This window comes from Eumetopias jubatus, unplaced genomic scaffold (genome assembly GCF_037043125.1).
Source record: "Eumetopias jubatus isolate StellerSeaLion01/CBP00866 unplaced genomic scaffold, mEumJub1_p1.0 scaffold_15, whole genome shotgun sequence".
NCBI classification, from domain to species: domain Eukaryota; kingdom Metazoa; phylum Chordata; class Mammalia; order Carnivora; family Otariidae; genus Eumetopias; species Eumetopias jubatus.
Genome location: NW_028274821.1, coordinates 8,424,736 through 8,446,037, shown reverse-complemented (window position 1 = coordinate 8,446,037; position 21,302 = coordinate 8,424,736). Strand labels below are relative to the sequence as shown.

General features: G+C 40.0%; 1 protein-coding gene across 1 annotated transcript in view; it reads right to left on the bottom strand.

Moving 5' to 3' along the window:
* The window catches only part of LOC114219771 (histone-arginine methyltransferase CARM1-like), a 294,102-nt gene that overhangs the window by 33,818 nt on the left and 238,982 nt on the right, over positions 1 to 21,302 (bottom strand). Inside the window, exon 6 of the mRNA XM_088018780.1 lies at positions 2,695 to 2,872. Coding sequence (XP_087874906.1) covers positions 2,695 to 2,872 — 178 coding nt within the window. The remainder of the gene's footprint in view (positions 1 to 2,694; positions 2,873 to 21,302) is intronic.

The window sequence follows — 21,302 nt, the reverse complement described above, 5'->3', positions numbered from 1 at the left end:
CATCATTAGTTCTTGATGTAGTGATCCATGATTCATTGTTTGCGTATAACACCCAGTGCTCCATGCAGTTGTGCCCTCCTTAATACCCATCACCGGGCTAACCCATCCCCCCACCCCCACCCCTCTAAAACCCTGTTTGTTTCCCCGGAGTCCATAGTCTCTCATGGTTCGTCTCCCCCTCCGATTTCTCCCCCTTCATGTTTCCCTTCCTTCTCCTAATGTCCTCCACGCTATTCCGTATGTTCCACAGATAAGTGAAACCATATGACAATTGACTTTCTCTGCTTGACTTATTTCACTTAGCATCATCTCCTCCAGTCCCATCCATGTTGATGTAAAAGTTGGGTATTCATCCTTTCTGATGGCTGAGTAATATTCCGTTGTATATATGGACCACATCTTCTTTATCCGTTCATCTGTTGAAGGGCATCTCGGCTCTTTCCACAGTTTGGCTATTGTGGACATTGCCTCTATGAACATTGGGGTGCATGTGGCCCTTTTCACTACATCTGTGTCTTTGGGGCAAATACCCAGAAGTGCAATTGCTGGGTCACAGGGTAGCTCTATTTTTAATTTTTTGAGGCACCTCCACACTGTTTTCCAGAGTGGCTGTACCAACTTGCATTCCCACCAACAGCGTAAGAGGGTTCCCCTTTCTCCACAACCTCTCCAACGTTTGTTGTTTCTTGCCTTGTCGATTTTTGCCATTCTAACTGGTGTAAGGTGGTATCTCAGTGTGGTTTTGATTTGAATTTCCCTGATGACTAATGATGATGAACATTTTTTCATGTGTCTGTTAGCCATTTGTATGTCTTCTTTTGAGAAGTGTCTGCTCATGTCTTCTGCCCATTTTTTGAGAGGACTGGGAGCCCTGCTGAGGGGCACACAACCCAGGACGCTGCAGTTTATAGCAGCACAGACAGAAACGGAGACAGTGTGGCCTGGAGAGCTCACTGAAGAACAGACTGTGATCTCTCTGCTCTGAAGCAGAGGGTTGGAAATGATCTCTTCTGCTTTGACTCTCGGAAGAAGCCTCCAGAGAACAAAAGCTCCAAAAAACTGGTTCCCACTGAGCCCACTGCCCGCCCCCCCACAGGAGGCAGGGCAACTCTGCCCAAACAGGGTTGCCTGAGTAACAGCACGGCAGGCCCTTCCCCACAGAACACAGGCTGGGAGAACAAGAGGCCAACAACCCTAAGGTCCATATAAAACGGGTACATCTTGCTTGGGTTGTGATCAATAATTTGGACTCTGTACATTCCCTCAACCACCCATCAACAGAACGACTAGGAGGAGGAACCCCCAAAATAGGAAAGACTCAGAGACTGTGACTTCTGCCACAGATTTACAAATGGATACAGATATAACCAAGATGTTGGAGATGGACTTCAGGGTAACAGTTATGAAGACGATAGCTAGAATGGAGAAATCGATTAATAGCAACATAGAGTCTCTAAGGGCAGAAATGAAAGCTGAACTGGTAGAACTTAAAAATGCTATCAATGAGATCCAATTTAATCTAGATAATCTAACAGCTAGGGTAAGTGAGGCGGGAGCTGCCACTTTTAAAACTGGCCAGTTACTTTCTATGCTTTAGTTAAAAAAACATTCTGTGAAAATGTGTCCACTCTCTCTAGTAAATAGCGGAAAGGTAGCCTGTGTGTGCAGGAGTCGTGAGTGTGGGCTTCAGGGTAAGACAGGCCTGGGTTCGAATCCCTGCTCTGTCATTTACCAGAGGTGTGTCCTTGCCAAGCTGTTCTCTCCCGCTGTGCCTCAATTTGCTCTTCATAAATTGGGGATGGGAATGGTGCCTCCCAGGAAGCCAGGTCTCAATCTTGGTACTGTTGACATTTGGGGCTGTTAGTTAACTCTTTGATGGGGTGGGGGGGGGTCTGTCCTGTACCCCAAAGGATGTTTAGCAGCATATATGGCTTCTCCTACTGGATGACAATACCACCCCTCCCCCAGCTGTGACAATCTAAAATGTCTCCAGACACTGCCAAACGTCCCCTGTGGAAGAAGTGCAAAATCACCAAGAACCTCAGCACTGACCTTTCAAATACATTAAAAACCTCCATCATTCACCCTTGGGAAGGTTTTCATAAATTAATGCATGCAAATTGATTAGCACAGGTAGACACTTGATAAGCACAAAAAGAACATTTGATTTTATACTATTATCTCAAATGTATGTACTGATCATAGGGAAAGGGAGACACAGTAGGAGAAGAATATGTCAGAAAGAACAAATAGATGTCAGAGAGTTTCTCACGTTACAGAAAGCCAACACTTAAAGGGGCTTTAGAGATTATTTTTTATTTTTTATTTTTATTTATTTTTTTTAGAGATTCTTTTTAAAATACAGATGAGAAAACCAAAGTCAAAAGGTCAAGTGGTAGGCGAAGTTCATTAAGGAAGATGATGATAGAAATGGGACAGAAACACATAGCTCTGAACTGGTCCTCTGTACCACACTTAATACCACGCAGCATGCTACCTACCACCTATGGCTTCACGGCTGGAGACTAGCTCATCTCTTGTGGAAGATTAAGATGAGAAAAACAACAACAAAACACTGGTATAATAGAAATGCCTTCTCCTCCTTTCGTCCAAAATTAAATATGGGGGAAAGAGGAGGGCAAACTCTTATGGCAATGTCAGCTTCTATTCTGAACCAGGAATTGGCCAACTCACCATTTGCTTTCAGCCATTTTTTGGAATGAAGGTAACTCTCCAGCATCCTTTCATTAAACAGCATGTAACCCATCGGTTCAGAAATGATCACATCCACAGCCTCAGGAAGAGAGATGTCTTCGATTTTCCCTGGCACAACAATGATCTTGTCGGAAAGGTGGTTATTTTTCACCAGCATCTGAAGCAGATAAAACAGGGGACTAGGACTCTTATACAGACTTTTACAAAAAAATAAGTTTTACAGATTAAGGGTTGACATGGGGGTAGGGATGAGAGGGAAGTGACAGATCTGTGTCTATAAAATGCTTTAAATTTATTTTTCTTTTTGTACACATATTTCATGTTGACTATAGATAACTTAGAAGATACACATATACAAGAAATAAAAACACCTATAACTGTACCACCTACAAATAATAACTATATTAATGTATTTGATGTATACCCCTCCAGACTCTTTATACAAACACACACGTGTGTGTGCATGTGGGTGAGTGAGTGTGTATTGTCTGTGCCTGTGTGTATATATATGTGCATGTACCTTTGGGGAACTGTTTTTAATTAATGGTTTCAGTTCACTTCCCATCATTCTACTTGGAATGAAGATGCCAAAAAGCACTGTACAATAATCTTGCACAAATTAATGATCCTGATCCTCATTAAATTATCCTTTGGTCTTTTGATTCCAAAAATAAATAACAGTATGTTCATTAACCTTTCTTTAGAAGCATATTTTACAGTTATGTACTCATTTTTCTTTGATGTCCTCTGCATTCTATTTAATAACTTTGAATTCCCTTAAAACTGGGACCTTGAAGAGACATGTATTTATTATATTTCTAATATATTTCTTCTTAATGCCAAATATGACAAAGAAATTGCATTATTACATTTATGTCTTTCTACTGCCTGAAAAATATATTTCCTAATAAACATCTTGAATGCACCAGCATAAATATATACAGCACACTCCTGTTCAAGTTGTGGCTCCCTGAGACTCTTAGATGTTTGCTCATTGTATTTATTTTCATAACTTGATCCCTTTCTTCATCATAAATGCAGCATATCATGCATTTGTCATGAGTCAGTTGTACCTTTTCCATTTCTGATCACTTCTTCACAGAGCTAGGGTACCTTCCACCTTGAGCCTCTCCTTCTAGGGTGCTGCTCACCAACACATGCCCCCAAAGCTTATACTTTTTAAAAAAAGAAATAAATTAATCTCTGATCTAAGGAAAAACAATGGAAGAATACTGTCTGAACATGTCATCCACTGTCAACCTTGACCCATGCCCAAAGACTCTCGGAATTCCGCTCTATCATCTTTCCACCACATGGAGGTCTAGTTCATGGGGCTTGTGGGGTTCTCCCCTGACAAGACTAAAGGTTAAAGTTTTTGGCGCCCTGCTCTTCTCTGCACATTCTCTTTTCAGGAGGATCCACTCATTTACATAGCTCTACTGGGGCTCCAATGTGGATGAGCACCCAAACCACATCCTTAGGATCTCTGTCTTACCTGAGCTCCATCATCACTGAACATTTCCACCACCATGCTTTGTCATCTCAATATCAACAAGTAAAGACCCTGCCTCAGCTTCTTCTTGAAAACTAATCATTCCTCCAGGCCTTCTTAAAACTTCTATATAATCTTGTATTTCCTTGATTCTGTTTTGATCACAAATACGATAATCCTCAATATCCTGGGAGCATAGTTGTTTCCCACAGACAATTAGTAACTATGTTTTCTTATTTCTACCTTCCAGATATGTCTCATTTCCACCTTTTCCTTTCTGCCTGCATCAACTTGTCCAGTTCTTAATAGCTTCAAATATGGAATTTAAAAATAGCACTTATATAATTAAAAGAATAATAGTAGTGCCTACTTCATAGGCCTGCTTGAGGATAAAACAAGATGAAGTATATTAAGGGCTATGTAAGTTAAAATTATTATTACTGTCTATTATTTTTATTAAAGAATACTAAATACTAAAAAAGGGAAATGCAGATGAGCAAAAACATGAAAATAAAGGTCATTTGTATTGCCCTATCCAAATGTAGGCAAAGTATATTCCTTAGCAGACATGTGAGTATATCTCTGTTTATAAAAATGTGTAATATTTTGTTTGACAGCTTGAGATATTTGAGCTGGGGGTTCAGGCCACAGTAGATCCTGACTAGCTCTCATGGGGACAAAAGGCATTGATATCTCAGTCCTGGCATACCTCTTGGGAAGTTCTGTATTAAATACCATTCCATAAAGTTTTTACAACACAATTTCTACCAGCTATATGGTATTTCATAAAAATACCTTGATTCATTTAATCAACACCATGTTACTGGACATTCAGGTTATATTAAAGTTTTCATTATGACAACAGTGCATTGACAAATAATGCAGTTAAATATGGAAGCATACTTCCCATTGCTTCCTTCAAATTTAGAGTATGGACATTTTAAACATTTCCGATACACTCTGCTCCCTTGCCTGCCACATAGGGATTCCACTTCTAGATTCTAAGCCCTTTCTAAATTCTGCTTGTGGGCTATGAGACTGTCCACATGTCAGTATATAAAACTGCCTCATTCCCTTGGATCAGAATGCTAGAAGGGGAGCTTTTCAAAGTTTCACTGGAGGGACCAATATGGAATGATATCCAAGTGAACATGATATTACTCTATATGGCTAATTTACAGAAAATAATCCTAGGCTACTGAGCCCTCAGGAACCTCAGAGATATAGCAAGGCTTTGGAGAGAGGACTGTATGAGTTGTCAGAAGGGCAATTTAGGATTCAAAGGAAAGAATTTTGAGCCTCATTATTTTCACTGGCAAAGAAGGAAATACCATGTTTATGGAAGTGGGCAAATAGGCCTGGCTGTAAGTCACTGCATCATGTTAATTCATTTACTGTGGGCCAGATTCAAAGAACACCAGATCAGGAATCTGAAGATACAAATTCTAGTTCTGCCTTTACCACCAAAAAGCTGTGTGACCTTGGGAAAGTCACTTAAAATCTATAAATTCTGGTCTCCCTTCTTGCAAAATTAAAGTTTAAAACTGGAGTTGTTCTCAGGCTCCTTCGAGTGCTAACATTTTATGATTGGAAGAAAGCCAAATTTCCCCCAAAATATTGCTGGAGTCCACAAACATAAGAGCTTCATGATCAAATAATTTTGAAACTTCTCTATAATATATATCCCTCTTACAAATTCAGAATCCATTAGCATATTAATTGCCTTGAAGAATTTTGCAGAAAAGAAAACTTTAACTTGGTTAAATCAAAGACGTGCGATCTTATTTGGTTACTTTGCCGTTCTTTTTTTCACTGAACATTTATTTATCTCCTGCAGATCAATCTTTGGGAAACAAGGAAAGGAGTTTATTTGATAATTTGAATTTGATAATTTGATGTAGTTTGAATACAATTCTTTGACACAGATGTCTGAAAACAGGACATACACTCAACCAATAATAGCTCTAAGCCATGAGAATAGCTAATTCTGGATATCAGACACACTCTATTCTTTGAGTCAATGTTGCTGCCTTCCTTCACTTTTAGTTTATAACATTCTTGGTACAGGTAATTTTGTGCTAGCCTGTCACTTCATACACCATTGTTCCAAAACTGAAACTCTCTAGAACTATCCTTTCCAGGAAAAAATGAGCCTCAGTACATCCCTCTAAGTGCTGAAAAAGGCCGCTAACTCAGAAGAAGGCTCCATCACCCACCATGTTCACTGCTGTACAGATTTTCCCTGTGTGACCTGGTCCTTCTCTGAGAGTTCAGGAAAGAGGGAGGCTCTACTAAAGTCTCTTCTCCCTGCACACCATCAAGTTACAAGCAAACCCACACCACATCCGTGTTTTACTCCTGTTTCCTTGTAATTACACTGGGTTTCAAAAACCTGTCAACAGTTCTGTCACTTGTATTAATTGCTTAAGCTGTGCGCACACACACACACACACGTGTGCACACACACCATGCAGGCACACTTGTGTGCATGCACACACACGTGCACACACATGCACACACTTTAGGTGGTGGCAGCAGTAGAATTCATCCTTTTAGTATCACCGTAACTTCCAAGGTAGATCTGGGGAATAATTTCACTTGGTATGCTGCCATTCTTGTCTCACTTAGGAGCTTTTTCATTGAGTTACATGTGTTAAATATGTGTTGTTTATTTGCCTGTTCAGTATGGAAGCTTATCTGGGCTTAGAAGCTATACTACACGAGAGTATTATATTATATTCTGTCTCAAAGAGGAGGAAAGAGCAAGTGTTCTAGAGGTGAAGTGTTCTAGAGGTGAAAGGCTTGGGTGCTAGTGTTGGATTCCTCACCGAGTAGCTGTATGACTGTGGCCAAGACACATAATTTCTTGGAAGTCCTTTTATTATTTTTCTATAAAATGAGAATAATAATAGCACCGATCCCTTCAGTGTCATTTCAAGGATCAAATCAAATGAGAAAGTACAGAGAAATATATCAATCAAAGATAATGTAGATGAAATTGAACAAGAGTTTAAGATAAAATGATAAGGCAATAGAACTGAGATTAAATGAGAGATTTTAGGTGCAAAGAAACAAGTCAAGAGGTAAAGCAACACAATTATGGAATAATACATAATTAATGTGCAGGAAGAAAATACATTGCATTCAAATTATTTATAACCATTTGGCATCAATAAAGCTAAAGAAGTGCTCATTCTGTAACTCAGAAATATCACCACCTAGAAATACACACTCTAGAGGAATATTTGAACACATGTACAAAATAAGCTATACTAAAATTTTTGTAATAATACCGGTCATAATAAGATAAAAATTTACAGTAAGCCAGAAGTAACTATTGACAGGGAAATGAATGAATATGTCCATACCAGGAATACTATTTAACAGTGAGAAAGAACCAGAGGTCCATATGTTAACATAAATTAATTTCACAAACAAAATTTTAGGGGGAAAAAAGCAGACTGCTGAAGAATATATAGCATGATTTCTTTTATAAAAAAAAGTTGAACGTATTCAAAAGTAAACTATATTGATTAGGATACACTAAATTATATTTTTAAACTTTTTTATGCTAAACACAAAACTTAAGATGTTGGTAACTTTTGAGAGTGAAGGGAGGGCATGGAATCAGGGAAAGGCAAATAGGAATTTTAGATTGCTCTAGTTCTTGGGGGTTGCAGGGATATATATGCTCATTTGGTTAGTATTCATCATACCTTACATTTACACTCACCTCTTCTTTTGAATGCATGAAATATTTTATAATAGTAAGTTTAAAGTTATGCTAATAATAGAGAAGTTTGAGATAATCATAATGCAGATTAAGTAAGGCAAACTGGTTTCTGCAATCAGAAAGAAACTAATAGACATGGAAGACAGATCAAAACAAAGCAGCAATAAAGGAAATTATGTCCCAGAAGTATAGGAAAATAGAATGCAAAAAAAAAAAAAAATCAATGAAAAATAAAAGAAAATCCCCCTGAAATAAAAACCAATTCTGTTAACAGAAAAAATACACAGTGTCACAGGAAAATTTCGTACAGTAATAGTAACATGGATAAACATTCTGCTCAAGATCTTGGATTTAAAGAAAAAAGAATTCCTTGGGCACTTAGGCAGAAAAATAAATCACCTTAAAAGTGAAAGAGAATCAGGTTGGTATCAGACTCCTCTCTAGTCACATGAATTTTTAAGAAATTTTTACAAAATTTAGAAGAAAAAAATATGACCAAAAGATTAAATCCAGAGAAAATGAAATTCACATTTCCAACACGAAAGAACTCAGGGTATATGGCACATACAAGCCCTTCTTCAAAAAATGCTTTGTCAGAAAGAAAAAAAGAAATTCACCTAATTGAGAGATGAATTAAATAAAGAATTCAATCATAAGAAGCTGTAATAAGAAGATGCATTGTTAGAAATGAGTCCATTTAATTATGGAACAAATAGTAAAAAATTACATGAATTTTAGTTCTATTTCAGTGAAAATTATATTACACCTTGACAGTATAAAAACAGTATGTAACTAACAAAAAAGGAAGGAAGAATATGAGAATGTTGATGACTTCACTTTTTGCATTTTTTTTCACAAGAAGTAAATCTTTGTCATAAGGTTAAAAAAAGAACTATTCTAATTTCTTACTGTTTTCCATAACTTTAAAGGAATCCTCTAGGAAATAATTTCTCTCTGGTTGAAGAAACACTTACTTAAAGGTAAGCAGTTTCTCTTCTTTTATTTCAGTTTCTTTTCCTTCTGTTAAATTTAATAAAATTGGATTAAACTGAATACTTTCTAAAATACTACAGATCATATCATCTGTTTTCCTAGAAGTATTTCTCTCTAGTCATTCTTCTCTTTGTATATTCTCAGAGAAAAATGTGTGGAATGTTGTTCACCTAATATTAATGATGATTATTATGGGTGGCTTAAAATTCTCTTCTTTGTTAAGTTTTCGAATTGCATATAATTCTTTGTGATAAGATACTATTTTTATAAAAACAACAAAGTGATTTTTCTGTAAAGTATTAGTAAAAGCTAATTGCTAGGGACCTAAGTAAATACATTTCTTTTATAAAATGATTTTATTTATTTATTTATTTATTTATTTATTTATTTATTTATTTATTTTAGAGACAGAGAGAGAGAGCAAGAGAGAGCAAGAGCACATGAGCAGGCGGAGGAGCAGAGGGAGAGGGAGAGAGAATCTCAAGCAGACTCCATGCTGAGTGTGGAGCCCAACACAGGGCTCGATCTCACAACCTTGAGATCTGACCTGAGCTGAAACCAAGAGTCGAACTCTTCACTGACTGAGCCACCCAGGTGCCCCTTAAGCAAATATACTTCTGAGAGTGCACAGAAATACAGGAAATGATGTATATCAGAAAGAAATCTTAACTGCATATACATTTAAAAAAAGGTGGCAAGGGAGGAGAAAGCCTGAGGGAATTCTAGAAGAAGAAAGCCGATGGGGTTGAACTGAATTTGGGGAAAACGGAACACATTATTCTACACCCCTAAATATCAGAGCTAAAAGGTTTTCTATAAGGGAGGTTGAGAGAAAAATCCAAATTTTGAATCAGTAAATGCCAAGAACAGCAGCAGCGCACAGGACCGTCATGTGGGCTAGTATGCTCCTCTTCCTCCCATCTTAAGTATATGGTCTCTGTGAGGCTGACATCACTGGGTCTCATCTGCAGTGGAAGTTCTTACTACTGCTTCTTGTGACATATCTTTGTAGAGATCCTAGTGTGGGTATTGAAACCAGAAAGGGAAACAGAGGCAAGTTTGGGTTAACTTTGGCTTCTAATTTCAGACTCTGAGAGGAGAACACTGAGGCAGCACCACCCAAAGTTCCATTCCTGAGGATAAAGCTCTTATTTTGACAGTTGTGCAGGTCCCTAGGCTACCAATGAGCTCCACATCCACATACTCGTCCAGGGAAGCCCACCTGTCAACATCTCTTCCCATCAGGCAAAGGCTTTGGTCTGCTCTCCTTCTTAAGGGAGAGGCCTATTGGGAACACAGACTCACACTAATGATCTGGACTACACAACCTAGTTTTTCATTCATCAACTAAGAACCAGTAAACAAGGACCTCTATTACTGGAGGAAAATAAATAGCATGAAAGAGAAAGTTGGAGATTAACAAGTAGAATGAATGACTCCAAGAAGAAAGAAGAAAGAAGATAACTATTTTTTTTTAATTGCTAACTTTAGAGAGGAGAGATTTTAGAGCCATAAAATAAGAACAGGCTGCTATAAAATTAAGAATATGATCGCTAGAAAATAATTCAACTGGTGAGCTGACAAAGCTTAAGACCAAGACAGTGATCTGTAAGATAAATTTGAGGAAATCTGCGAATGTAGAGCAAACTCAAAGAGAGAGAAGCCATACAAGGATAGTCAACTTGATATGGACACAAGAGTTAAGTGAAAATAGAAAAAAAGTCCCAGAACTCAAGAAAGATATTAGTCTTCATATCGAAACAGCCTACTATGAAGCAGAGTGGATAGTTTAAAAAGTTAGTCCATGAAGGGAGAAGATATTTGCAAATGATATATCTGATAAGGGGTGAGTAACCAAAATACATAAAGAACTTACACAACTCAACACCAAAAAAATCAAATAGTCCAATTAAAACATGGGCAGAAGACATGAACCTACATTTCTCCAAAGAAGACATCCAGATGGCTAACAGACACATGAAAAGATGCTCAGCATCATTCATCATCAAGGAAATACAAATCAAAACCACAATGAGATATCACCTCACACCTGTCAGAATGGCTAAAATCAAAAACTCAAGAAACATCAAGTGTTGGCAAAGACGTGGAGAAAAAGGAACCCTTATGCAGTGGTGGTGGGAATGCCAACTGATGCGGCCTCTGTGGAAGACAATATGGAGGTTCCTCAAAAAGTTAAAAATAGAACTAACCTATGATCCTGTGATCACACTACTGGGTATTTACCCAGAGAATATAAAAACACTAATTCAAAAAGAGATAAGTACGCCTACATTTATTGCAGCATTATTTACAATTGCCAAAATATGGAAGCAGCCCAAGCATCCGTCAACAAATGAGATGGTGTGTGTATGTGCGTGTGCATGATATATACAATATATATAACGAAATATTACTTAGCCATAAAAAGAATTAAATCTTGCCATCTGCAACAACATGGATGGATTTAGAGGATATAAATTCTAAGTGAAATAAGTCAGTCAAAGACAAATACCATAGGGTTTCACTCATATGTGGAATTTAAGAAACCAAACAAACAAAGAAAAAAGAGACAAACCAAAAAATAGACTCTTAACTACAGAGAACAAACTGATGGTTTTTTTAGAGGGGAGACGAGTAGGGGGATGGTGAAATAGATCATGAGGATGAAAAGTACACTTATCATGATGAGCACTAAAGAATGGCCAGAACTGTTGAATCACTATATTATACACCTGAAACTAATATAACACTGTACATTAATTACACTGGAATTTTTAAAAAAAGTTAATCCACATCAAGATACATCATGGCAAAATTTGACAAACCTAGGAGTAAAGAGAAAGAGTCCCAAAACTTTCAAAGGTAAAAAAAAACCACCTCAAATGAACAAGAATCATTCTGATACCAGAATTCTTATCAGCAACATAAGACATTAGCAGATAATGAAGCAAGGTCTGAGGGAAAGTGACTTTTTGAGCTTAGAATTTTATACCTAGCCCCAAATCCAAAAAGTGTGACAGAATAGAAAACGTTTTCAGACACGAAAAGCCTCAAAAGTTTTAAAATTATCACAAATGAAAGAAAACAAGGGATCAGTCAAGAGAAAGAAATATAAGAGCAAGGATAATAGAGCTAAAAGAACAACATCAATCAGAGGAAGGAGGAAATCTCAACAGAAGTAAGAAGTTTGTATTTCAGGGACACCTCGGTGGCTCAGTCACCACTCAGTTAACCGCTCAGTTAACTGCTCAGTTGGTTAAGTGTCTGCCTTCAGCTCAGGTCATGATCCAAGGGTCCTGGGATCGAGTCCCGCATCAGAGTCCCTTCTCTGCCCTTCTCCCTATTCATGCTCGCTTGCTCACTCTCTCTCTTCCCCCCCCACAAAAATAAATAAAATCTTTAAGAGAAAGAAGTTTGTATTTTATACATAGAACATTCTTCTTGCAGTAGCAAGATTTCAGTGATACAGGATTACATTTTCTTTTCTTTGGGTCCAACGAAACTACTTAGTTTTCATAGGGAAAGACATGTATAGGGTCATTATGTTTAATATGCTTTTCTGGAGGGTTAAAATTATCAGAAGCAACCTACAAACATTAAAGACTCAGTGAAGTAGTCTAAATCTTGACAATCTAGAAAGAATATACTAAAGAAAATTGGGAGTTGCACCAGAAGAGGAAATTTCCTCTTCAATTATACTTCAAGTCAACAGTATCTCCAAAGTAGGTAATTTAGGAAAGAGAAATATGATATAACTTTATGATATAAAGTTATCACGGTAATCAGCTAAATAACTAAAAAAAAAAAAAAGAAACAAAACAAAACCCCCAGAAACTCAGAGTAGTTAACATTGAGAAATGTGAGCGGGCATGAGTGGGGTGGATGGGAGATGGTTACTTTTTTTAAGACCCTCCTATAATATGGTTTGATTCCCCTTCCTTGTGTACAGGTATTACTTTAAATTAAAAAAAAAAAAAAGTCAGCGAGCAGTCGTGCAAACAGCAGGATACCTAATTAATCTTTCTTTTATTCTCTCCTTTCAGACCCCTTTCCTTAATGGGCAATTCTGAACATCTGTTGGAACATTTAAAAAAGTAATATAAACCCGACTGTTAAAAAAGTCAATGACTTTAGTTTACTTAAACAGAATACTTAAGCTAAAGTTCTTGGCTAACTACTAGTTCTGAAGCCATCATTTTATCAATCAGAAAACTGAGTCCTAGGGGAGGTCAGTGTGCAACCCAAGGACACGTCACAGGGGATCGACAGACTTGGAAGAAAGCAATTTTATTTATCAGTGTGTTTAAACCAGGGTAGTTCATAACTCTTACCAGAGACAATAGCATTGTGTCTTGGCTCCTCTCTAAGAAGGGCCTGAAGAGGAAGTACCCGTGGTTGCTGTCTCTCTCCCTCCCTTAGTGCACACCTGCCCTCTGCCTATGATCAAGGTGAATGCTGAGCACTGCCTAAGACCCCTCTTGGGCCACTGGTGCCTAATTATCAGCATGCAGAAACCAGGGCCCTCTGAAATCTGCTGCCAAGAAAGAGTAAATGGGCCCCGGGAGGAACCAGCCAGAGTTGGGAGTGCAAAAAACAAACAAACAAACAAAAAACAAAAAAAACACCTTTGCAAAGGGGACCTAGTTGGCAGGAAAATTAGGTCAACACACAGAGTAAGAAAGGCAGAGAATGACCAGTAAGGGAGAAAGATGCAGAAGGAAGGGAAGAGAGAGAGAGAGGCAAGGAAAAGAAATTTTTTCTTTTGGTTTCTCCTTCAGATAAACTTAAGGGCAGAGTCTGAGGAGTCCAGGAGCATCTCTACTGAGCGAGTATATATACACCCCTATATAACTGCAGAGTCTCCAAAGGTGACAGAAGTCACATGAAGTTTTTACGAGGGAAATATTGCCAATCCTGTAGTTTGGATGCCAGTTAAAAAAAAACAAAAAACAAAAACCACCACACTGGCAACTTTAATACACCTAGTGGTTTCCCTCTGATGTTGTTCCAGAATGCTCAATAACTGGAGAAGAAGAACATCACAGAGGCAGCCAAACTGTCTGGGCTTGGAAAGGATGCTTTGACCAAACGAGAAAGTAAGCACTAAAAAATGCCTATAGAAGCAATTCAGAGTTGTCTGTGTATGTGTTGGGGGGAGGGGCGCACCTTTGTCCTTCCTATTAGCCAGCTTATCTACTCTCTACTGGAAGGTAAGTTTTCCCTTGTAGGCTGTAAATATCTGACAGCAGGTGTCATGTCTCCTTTGCTCATCTAACAGAGGATCTGGTGCATAGAAGGCATCCAGGAGGGACGCCTGGGTGGCTTAGTCAGTTAAGCCGCTGCCTTCGGCCCAGGTCATGATCCCAGGGTCCTGGGATGGAGTCACATCGGTCTCCTTGCTCAGCAGGAAGCCTGCTTCTCCCTCACTCTCCCTCTGCTTGTGCTCTGTCAAATAAATAAAATCTTAAAAAAAAAAAAGGCATCCAGGAAGGATTGGTGAATTACCTCACCAAAGGTGCTATGGGAGCCTTGGCTTCAATTTTCAATCTTAGTTTGGAAAGTGATCACCAACACACTGGGACAGCTCAAAAGCGAGAGATTTTTCTTTGCCCTTCCTAATCTCTGGCAGTGGGTAAATGGAGGGTATGTGGGTAAAAGGAATTTGGGTGATATTCTTCCTGTCTCTCTAAATGCTGGCATCTCTAGGACTAAGGACTCCCTTCTAGGACTATCCTCAGGACAGGGTAACTTAGGTATGTCAGGAAAATTTTTCCAAATTATAAGACCATAAGATGGACAAAAACGTTACAGAGTTTGCCCCATCCAGCATGCCTTCCTTGCAGGTTATGTTTGCCTTTCGGTGTCTTAGGCTTATTTACAACTCTGTAAGTAAAACTGATGATCATGTGGGGGTAATTCCTTTATCTTCAGAAACAGAAAGGAGTTGTGTCTGGTGGCATGTAATTGATCACTGCCCTTTGGACAGATGAGTCTTGTGTCTGTCTGCAAATCCTTTTTCAGCATTCCTCACTGCCTGTATGCGTGTAGCTCTCTGAATTCCCCGTTGGACAGGCTTAACATCTTATGAGCGTACCCATTCATAAGCTAAGTAAAACACTGGACATATGTTCGTTTAATATTTGTAGGAAAGTCGTGCAAACTCAAGAAAAATGATCTTGGGACACCTGGGTGGCTCAGTTGGTTGAGCATCTGACTCTTGATTTTAGCTCAGCTCACGATCTCAGGGTCCTGGGATCAGCCCCATGTCAGATTCCACGCTCAGTGGGGAATCTGCTTGAAATTCTCTCTCCCTCTGCCCCTTCCATTCTCGTGCTTGCACTCTCAATCCCTCTCTCTCTCTCAAAATAAACCTTTAAAAAATAAATAAAAATTTTAAAAATGATCTTATTTTAACATACCATTTTTCACTTTAGTTCTGGGACATTATTTATTCTATCCCCTCTTCCTGACTTTCTTCCTCGTCCTTCTTCCTGCTCTACTGATGGCATATAGTGCAGTAGTTAAGAGACAACAGACCTGAGTTCAAGTCTCTATTACCTACTTTCAAGCAATCTCGGTCAAAGTAACTAATTGCGAGCCCCAGTTTCCATTATCTGTAGAATAGGGATAACATTAGCACTGACTTGAGAGGTTGCTCTGAGACTTAACAATGGATGCCGATAAAGTGATTATGCATCGCTTGGCAAACAGCAAGTGAGCAGTGGATGCTAGCTATTATTCTTCCTTTTCCTGTGCTGGGTGAGCCAGGCTATTTATCAGTGATCAGTTTCCAGTTGAAGTGGGAGGGTGCATGGAGATGGCTCATCAGGTCACTGGCAGTAATTCCTTGCCTAGAGGTTTCACTGCCTACTCTTCCCCCAGAAAGGCCCAAGTAAGTTACATTTTGTGTGGCAACTATGCTAGTTGTTTATCCACATCCATTTTTGCTTTTTATCTAGTAAGATGCCTCTAGGACCAGAGGCAACAATGTACTAACTAAGGAGCACCTATCTGCCAGCCTCTCTGGCAGCCAAGCGTGGCTAACTGACTAAGATCTGGCCGAGGAGATGTAAACATAAATTGCTGAGAGGTCCTTCCAGGAAGTTTCCCTAAAAGGGGGGAAAAAATGAAGGAAAGACTTTTTTGATTCCTCCCTTTATTCCTCTTGTGACCAAGACACGGATTTGGTGGCTGAAGTTGCAGCAGCTATTCTGACATTGAAGTGACTTTGAGGTTCGGAGCCACACGCCCGGCTAGTGTAGCCGAAAGATGCCAGGAGCCCGAGGCACTACAGATTGTGGGGGGCTGTGACCTTGCCTGAGGCTCCCTCCATCAGGCTCCCTTCACACAGGATAAGAAAATAAAAAAGCTCTTGTGGTGGAAGCCGGTGTTAGTTTGGGCTTTCTGTTACACGCAGATGAACCAAGAGATAGATGCGGCAGTGCTGGAGGTCTTCTTGTTCAGACCAAGGGGCCTCTCATCCATGATAGTCCGAACAGAACCGCATGGTTTAAGGACTCAGATCAATTTCTACCCTTTTGCTTCCTGCAGTCGGGTTACTTGTGGGTTCCCATGGAGCATGCAGAAGTGGAGGGCTGACAGGAAAGAGTGAAGACATTCCTGCTCTACCCCCCCCCCTACACAGATGCATCAGTTTCCCCACTGAGGAATTTTTCCCATCCCTAAGCAGTCTTCAGGGGGTAGAGGTCTGTGGCCTCCAGCATAATATTATGGGCTTTAGAATGCTAAATATTAGTATATTAATGAAAGCTAACTTTTCATTTGCTTCCTCTGGGCAGACATATCAACAGTATGTAGTTATATGATTGTATAACTAAAGTTTTAGTTAGGGTGTATGATTATATATTTATATAATTATATTTTAGTGGCTTTGCTTGTGGTAAAAATCAATGTATCATAGTAGATCTTTACCTCCCACAAGGTGTGCTTTATTATCACACACCTATTCCACAGCTCTGTGACAGAGGCATTATTATTTCTACTTTATAGATAAGAAAAATCGAAATTCAAATCGATTTAAGTCTATTAAGAGTACTCTGCTTTTTTTAAAAAAAAAGATTTATTTATTTTAGAGAGAGAGTGAGTGCAAGAGTGAGCAACTGTGGGGGAGGGGCAGAGGGAGAGGAAGAGAGAGAATCTCAAGTAGGCCGACGCGGGGCTTGATCCCATAACCACGAGATCAGGACCTCAGCTGAAACCAAGAGTTGTACCCTCAACCGACTGAGCCACCCAGGGACCCTGAGTACTCTGCTTTTTTATAGCAACTGGTCATGAAAGAAACTCTTATGTTTTTAATAGCAAAAGTGATTTTAAAATTGACACCAAAGGACTATGTGAAGTTAGAGCCTTCAATATATATACATGACTGACAGATAACATGCTTGACTTAGCTGACGGAGACGTTATAAAAAAGAATACGAGCAAACTAGTTATAGGCCAAAACAAAGTGGGGAGCTTGGTTGAAAAAAATCTACGTGGCTATAAAATAATTCAGACCAAACAACATTTTGACAATTTAAATAGGAAGGGATGAAGGTTATTTGGATTTTATTTTCCACCAAATGTTATGTGGGCATAAAACTGTCTCAGACTTTACCAAACCTCAAATGTTTCATCTTTGCAAGTGGCTCCTCCTCAAAGGTGAAGTTCAGATAATTAGCCTAACCTTGGCTTGAAGAACCACTAGTGATTGGGGAAGAAAGACCCAATGTGCAGCCCACTCCACAGAGCTTTGAGGAGACAGCAGATGAGTATGTGGAGCTGCTCATTTGTACTAAGGGCTGATAAAATGCACAGGTCACAGAAATGTAGCCCAGGCATTCGGAATTTCCTTTTCTCTAGGTCCTTCTTAAGAGGAAGAGTATCCAATCTAAGAAAGCTGCTCATGAAAAAAACCCACATTTCTGAAAGGTCAAGGAAGCAGTGTTACGAATCACCGGGGATATTCATGACAACTGAACACAGGTTTTTATTCTAAAGAAAACCATTAGCTTATACAGAACTCTATTATGAAATGAAATGTAATTAAGGATTTATAGAATAAACACATTGGGGGCTTTAGTAAGAAACTAGGGCTGAATAAAAGCACACTTATTCTACTCTTTAAAAATCACAGACTCTTAGAATCTGGGTCTTGATCAGTGGGTACCTCCTTCTTCTCTCTCTCCTTGTTACAGGGATTATTCAGGGATTATATATGACCAGAGGCTTCAGAACCTCTTCCAAATCCCATTCCTTCTTGCTTCAGATAAATATCCAGTCACAATTTGGGCGCAGTGACCCAGATCACCCTACACTTACAAAGCATCTTTCTTCCAAGACAGTCCCGAACTACACATTGTCTCAGTTAAGCTTGCCAAAGAAAATTTCATCCCCAGCCAGTTGGTGACTTAACCAATTTGTTACCCCTCCAAGTGTTTCGACAAGCTCTTTCAGCAAGTGACCTACTAATTAATTCTTGGAAGACCCTTCATCTGTTTCTGTCAGTTATCAAGGTCCTCAGTCCTCTACTAAGAAGCCCCAAGGCTAAAGGTGAGGTCCGGGAATGATTTTCACTGTGTGTATTTCGTTCTCTCAATTTCAATTTTATGCCCAAGATTTCACAAACACGGTGTGACGTAATACGAAGTATACATATCTGGTCTCTGGCCGACAATTCCTGACACAGAGCTCCTAAATCCCTTGGAATTTCCCGGGAAGGGTGGCGGTGATAGGATCATCTTCTGTTCTCGTGAAAGGAGGCTTGGTGGGCTCCTGGTGAGCCTCAGGATGGGGGCCGGTCACCAGAAACATCCAGCATTGATCAGAAGCTTGGGACTTTCAGCCCTAGCCTTCAACCTTGGAGGAGGAGGAGCTACAGACTGAGTTAATAAACGGTCAAGTCTACATGGTGAAGTCACCATAAAAAAATCCCTAAACAGCAGGGTTCATAGAGCTTCTGCATTGGTGAATGCATCCATGTGCTGGGAAGGTAGTGCATCCCAACTTCACAGGGGCAGAAGGTCCTAAGCTTGGGACCCTTCCCTTGGCTGTTCAACTGTGTTCTTTATAATATCCATTATGATAAACTGATAAATGTAGGTATTTCCCTAAGTTTTTGAACTGTTCTAGCAAATTTTCAAAATGGAGTGAGTTTGTGGGAACCTCTGACTTAGGAGCCAATATGGACACAATATGGTACCCAGGAGACCCATTCCTCGCAAATGGTCTGAAGCGAGGGTGGTCTTGTGGGACTGAGCCCTTACATCTACGGAACTGACATGGATTCCAGGTAGTTGGTGTCAGAATTAATTTATATGACCCCAGTTGGAAAACTGGTTGGTGTAGAGAACAAACCCTTGATATTTGGTATCCGAAGTACTGTGAGTTAGAAAAGGTTTTCCTTTTACACTGATGCACAGTGATGATGGATAGTCTTCAGCTTACAGGTGGAGACAGTTTTGCCGAGCCATTCAGGTAATTTCTCAGTATTAAGAAATAGAGTTGACCTCCTGTGTCCCTTGTTTCATAGAATTACTTGTAAAACAGGCTCAGGGGCTCACTCAAAGCTTCAGTTCGGTTTGAGACAAGGCAATTTAGAAGATACAGATTATTTTTGGGTTCCTGGACCCAATTCTGATGTGTGTGTGTGGAGGGGCTTCTCACCCAGCACCAAGCAATTCTCCAGGGTGTCTGAGAATTCACCTCAATTCTGACACCACTCGGAGACAGCATCAGATTCCACAGGTTAAGGGTTCAGTCCTACAACACTGCCCTACTCCCTTCAGATGCCAGAGGCAAGGCCAGGTTGTCACCTGTGCTTCTGACTGACAGGCTACAGATTGGAGGTTCCCACAGCCCCCTTCTCGGTTCGATTAATTTGCTAGTAGTTCCCAGCACCCAGGGAAACATTTCACTTACTAGGCCACTGGTTTATTATAAAAGATGATAACTCAGGAACAGCCAGCTGAAAGAGATGCATGAGGCAAGGTCCGGGGCAAGGGTACAGGGCTTCCATGCTCTCTCCAGGCACACCTGCTCTCTCCAGTCTCCCTGTGGCCACCAACCTGGAAGCTCTCTGAACCCTGTCCTTTTGGGTTTTTATGGAGGCTTCACTACATAGGCATGGCTGATTTAAATCTTCAGGCATTGGCAACTGAACTCCATCTCCAGCCCCTCTCCCCTCCACCAAGGTCAGGGGTGGGACTGAAATTTCCAATCTAATCACATGGTTGGCTCCTGGCCACCAGCCGAGGCAGCCAGCCCTGCTCCTTCCCAAAAGTCACCTCATTAACATAAAAAAGACAAGTTTATAGGAAATTCCAAGGGTTTCAAGAGGAGCTCTGTGCCAGAAACCGGACGAAAACCAAAATATATCTTATTATATACATCTTCACAATATCACATAGATACTGGCACAAGAGAGCAATTCAAGAAGGGGCGGTCAGAAACTAGAGGGATCATGTTTAGCCTGGAGACAGAAGACCCGGGATCTACTGCTTTATGAAACGTGATGGATAAAGTGAAATCCCAGAAGGGAACCTCAACGATCAGTGATAGTTCAACAACCTCATTGTACAAAAGAGGGAACTGAGACGCAGAAAAGTGACATGACTTGTTGATTTCAAGAAACCAGCAAGCAACCCATTCAAGGCTGGATGCCAAACTCACTGTCCCACATGCAAGTGTTTTCATTCCAGCCCCTGCACTCCCACATGGAGATGGTCCTCACTTTGGTTGCAAGAGGAAGATCTGAGTTGCTACATTGGTTGGGATCCAGACTCTGCCTCATAAATTTGCTGCATGACGACTGCACATTGTTTCCTTGTCCTTACTTGATGAGAAAACATCCAGCCACCTTTTCCATCATTAGCTGCTACTCAGACCAGCTGAGGAATTCTCCTGCTGATTTATAAGTCTCAACTGGGCTGTGGTCCATGTAATTTTCAAGCAAAGGAGAGAAAAGATTTCATCAGCTAGGAAATGGTGTGAAGCACAGAGGTTAAAACAACATCTCCCCTGAATAATACATTTAAAGAGTCACCCAAAGCATGTTATTTAATCTGGCACCTAGATTTAAAGATTGCCAGATGGCCCACCCAGGCCTCGGAGGAAGAAATACCACATTGCTCTTCCCTTCTTTTTCCTGCCTCGCAGTGATAATATCACAACCGAGTAGAGAACCACAGAACTGAAGCATTCAAATGCCAATAACTAAAGGTAAGCTGCTCAGCCTGAATGTGCTCTCTCTACCTGGAGACAGAACAGCATCTGTGTATGTAAAACCACATTCCCTGAGCATTCCTCAGAAAGCAAGAAACCTCAGGAAGAAACCAAGAAAGGGGAGGGTTTCAAATTCTTCCCAGGCCA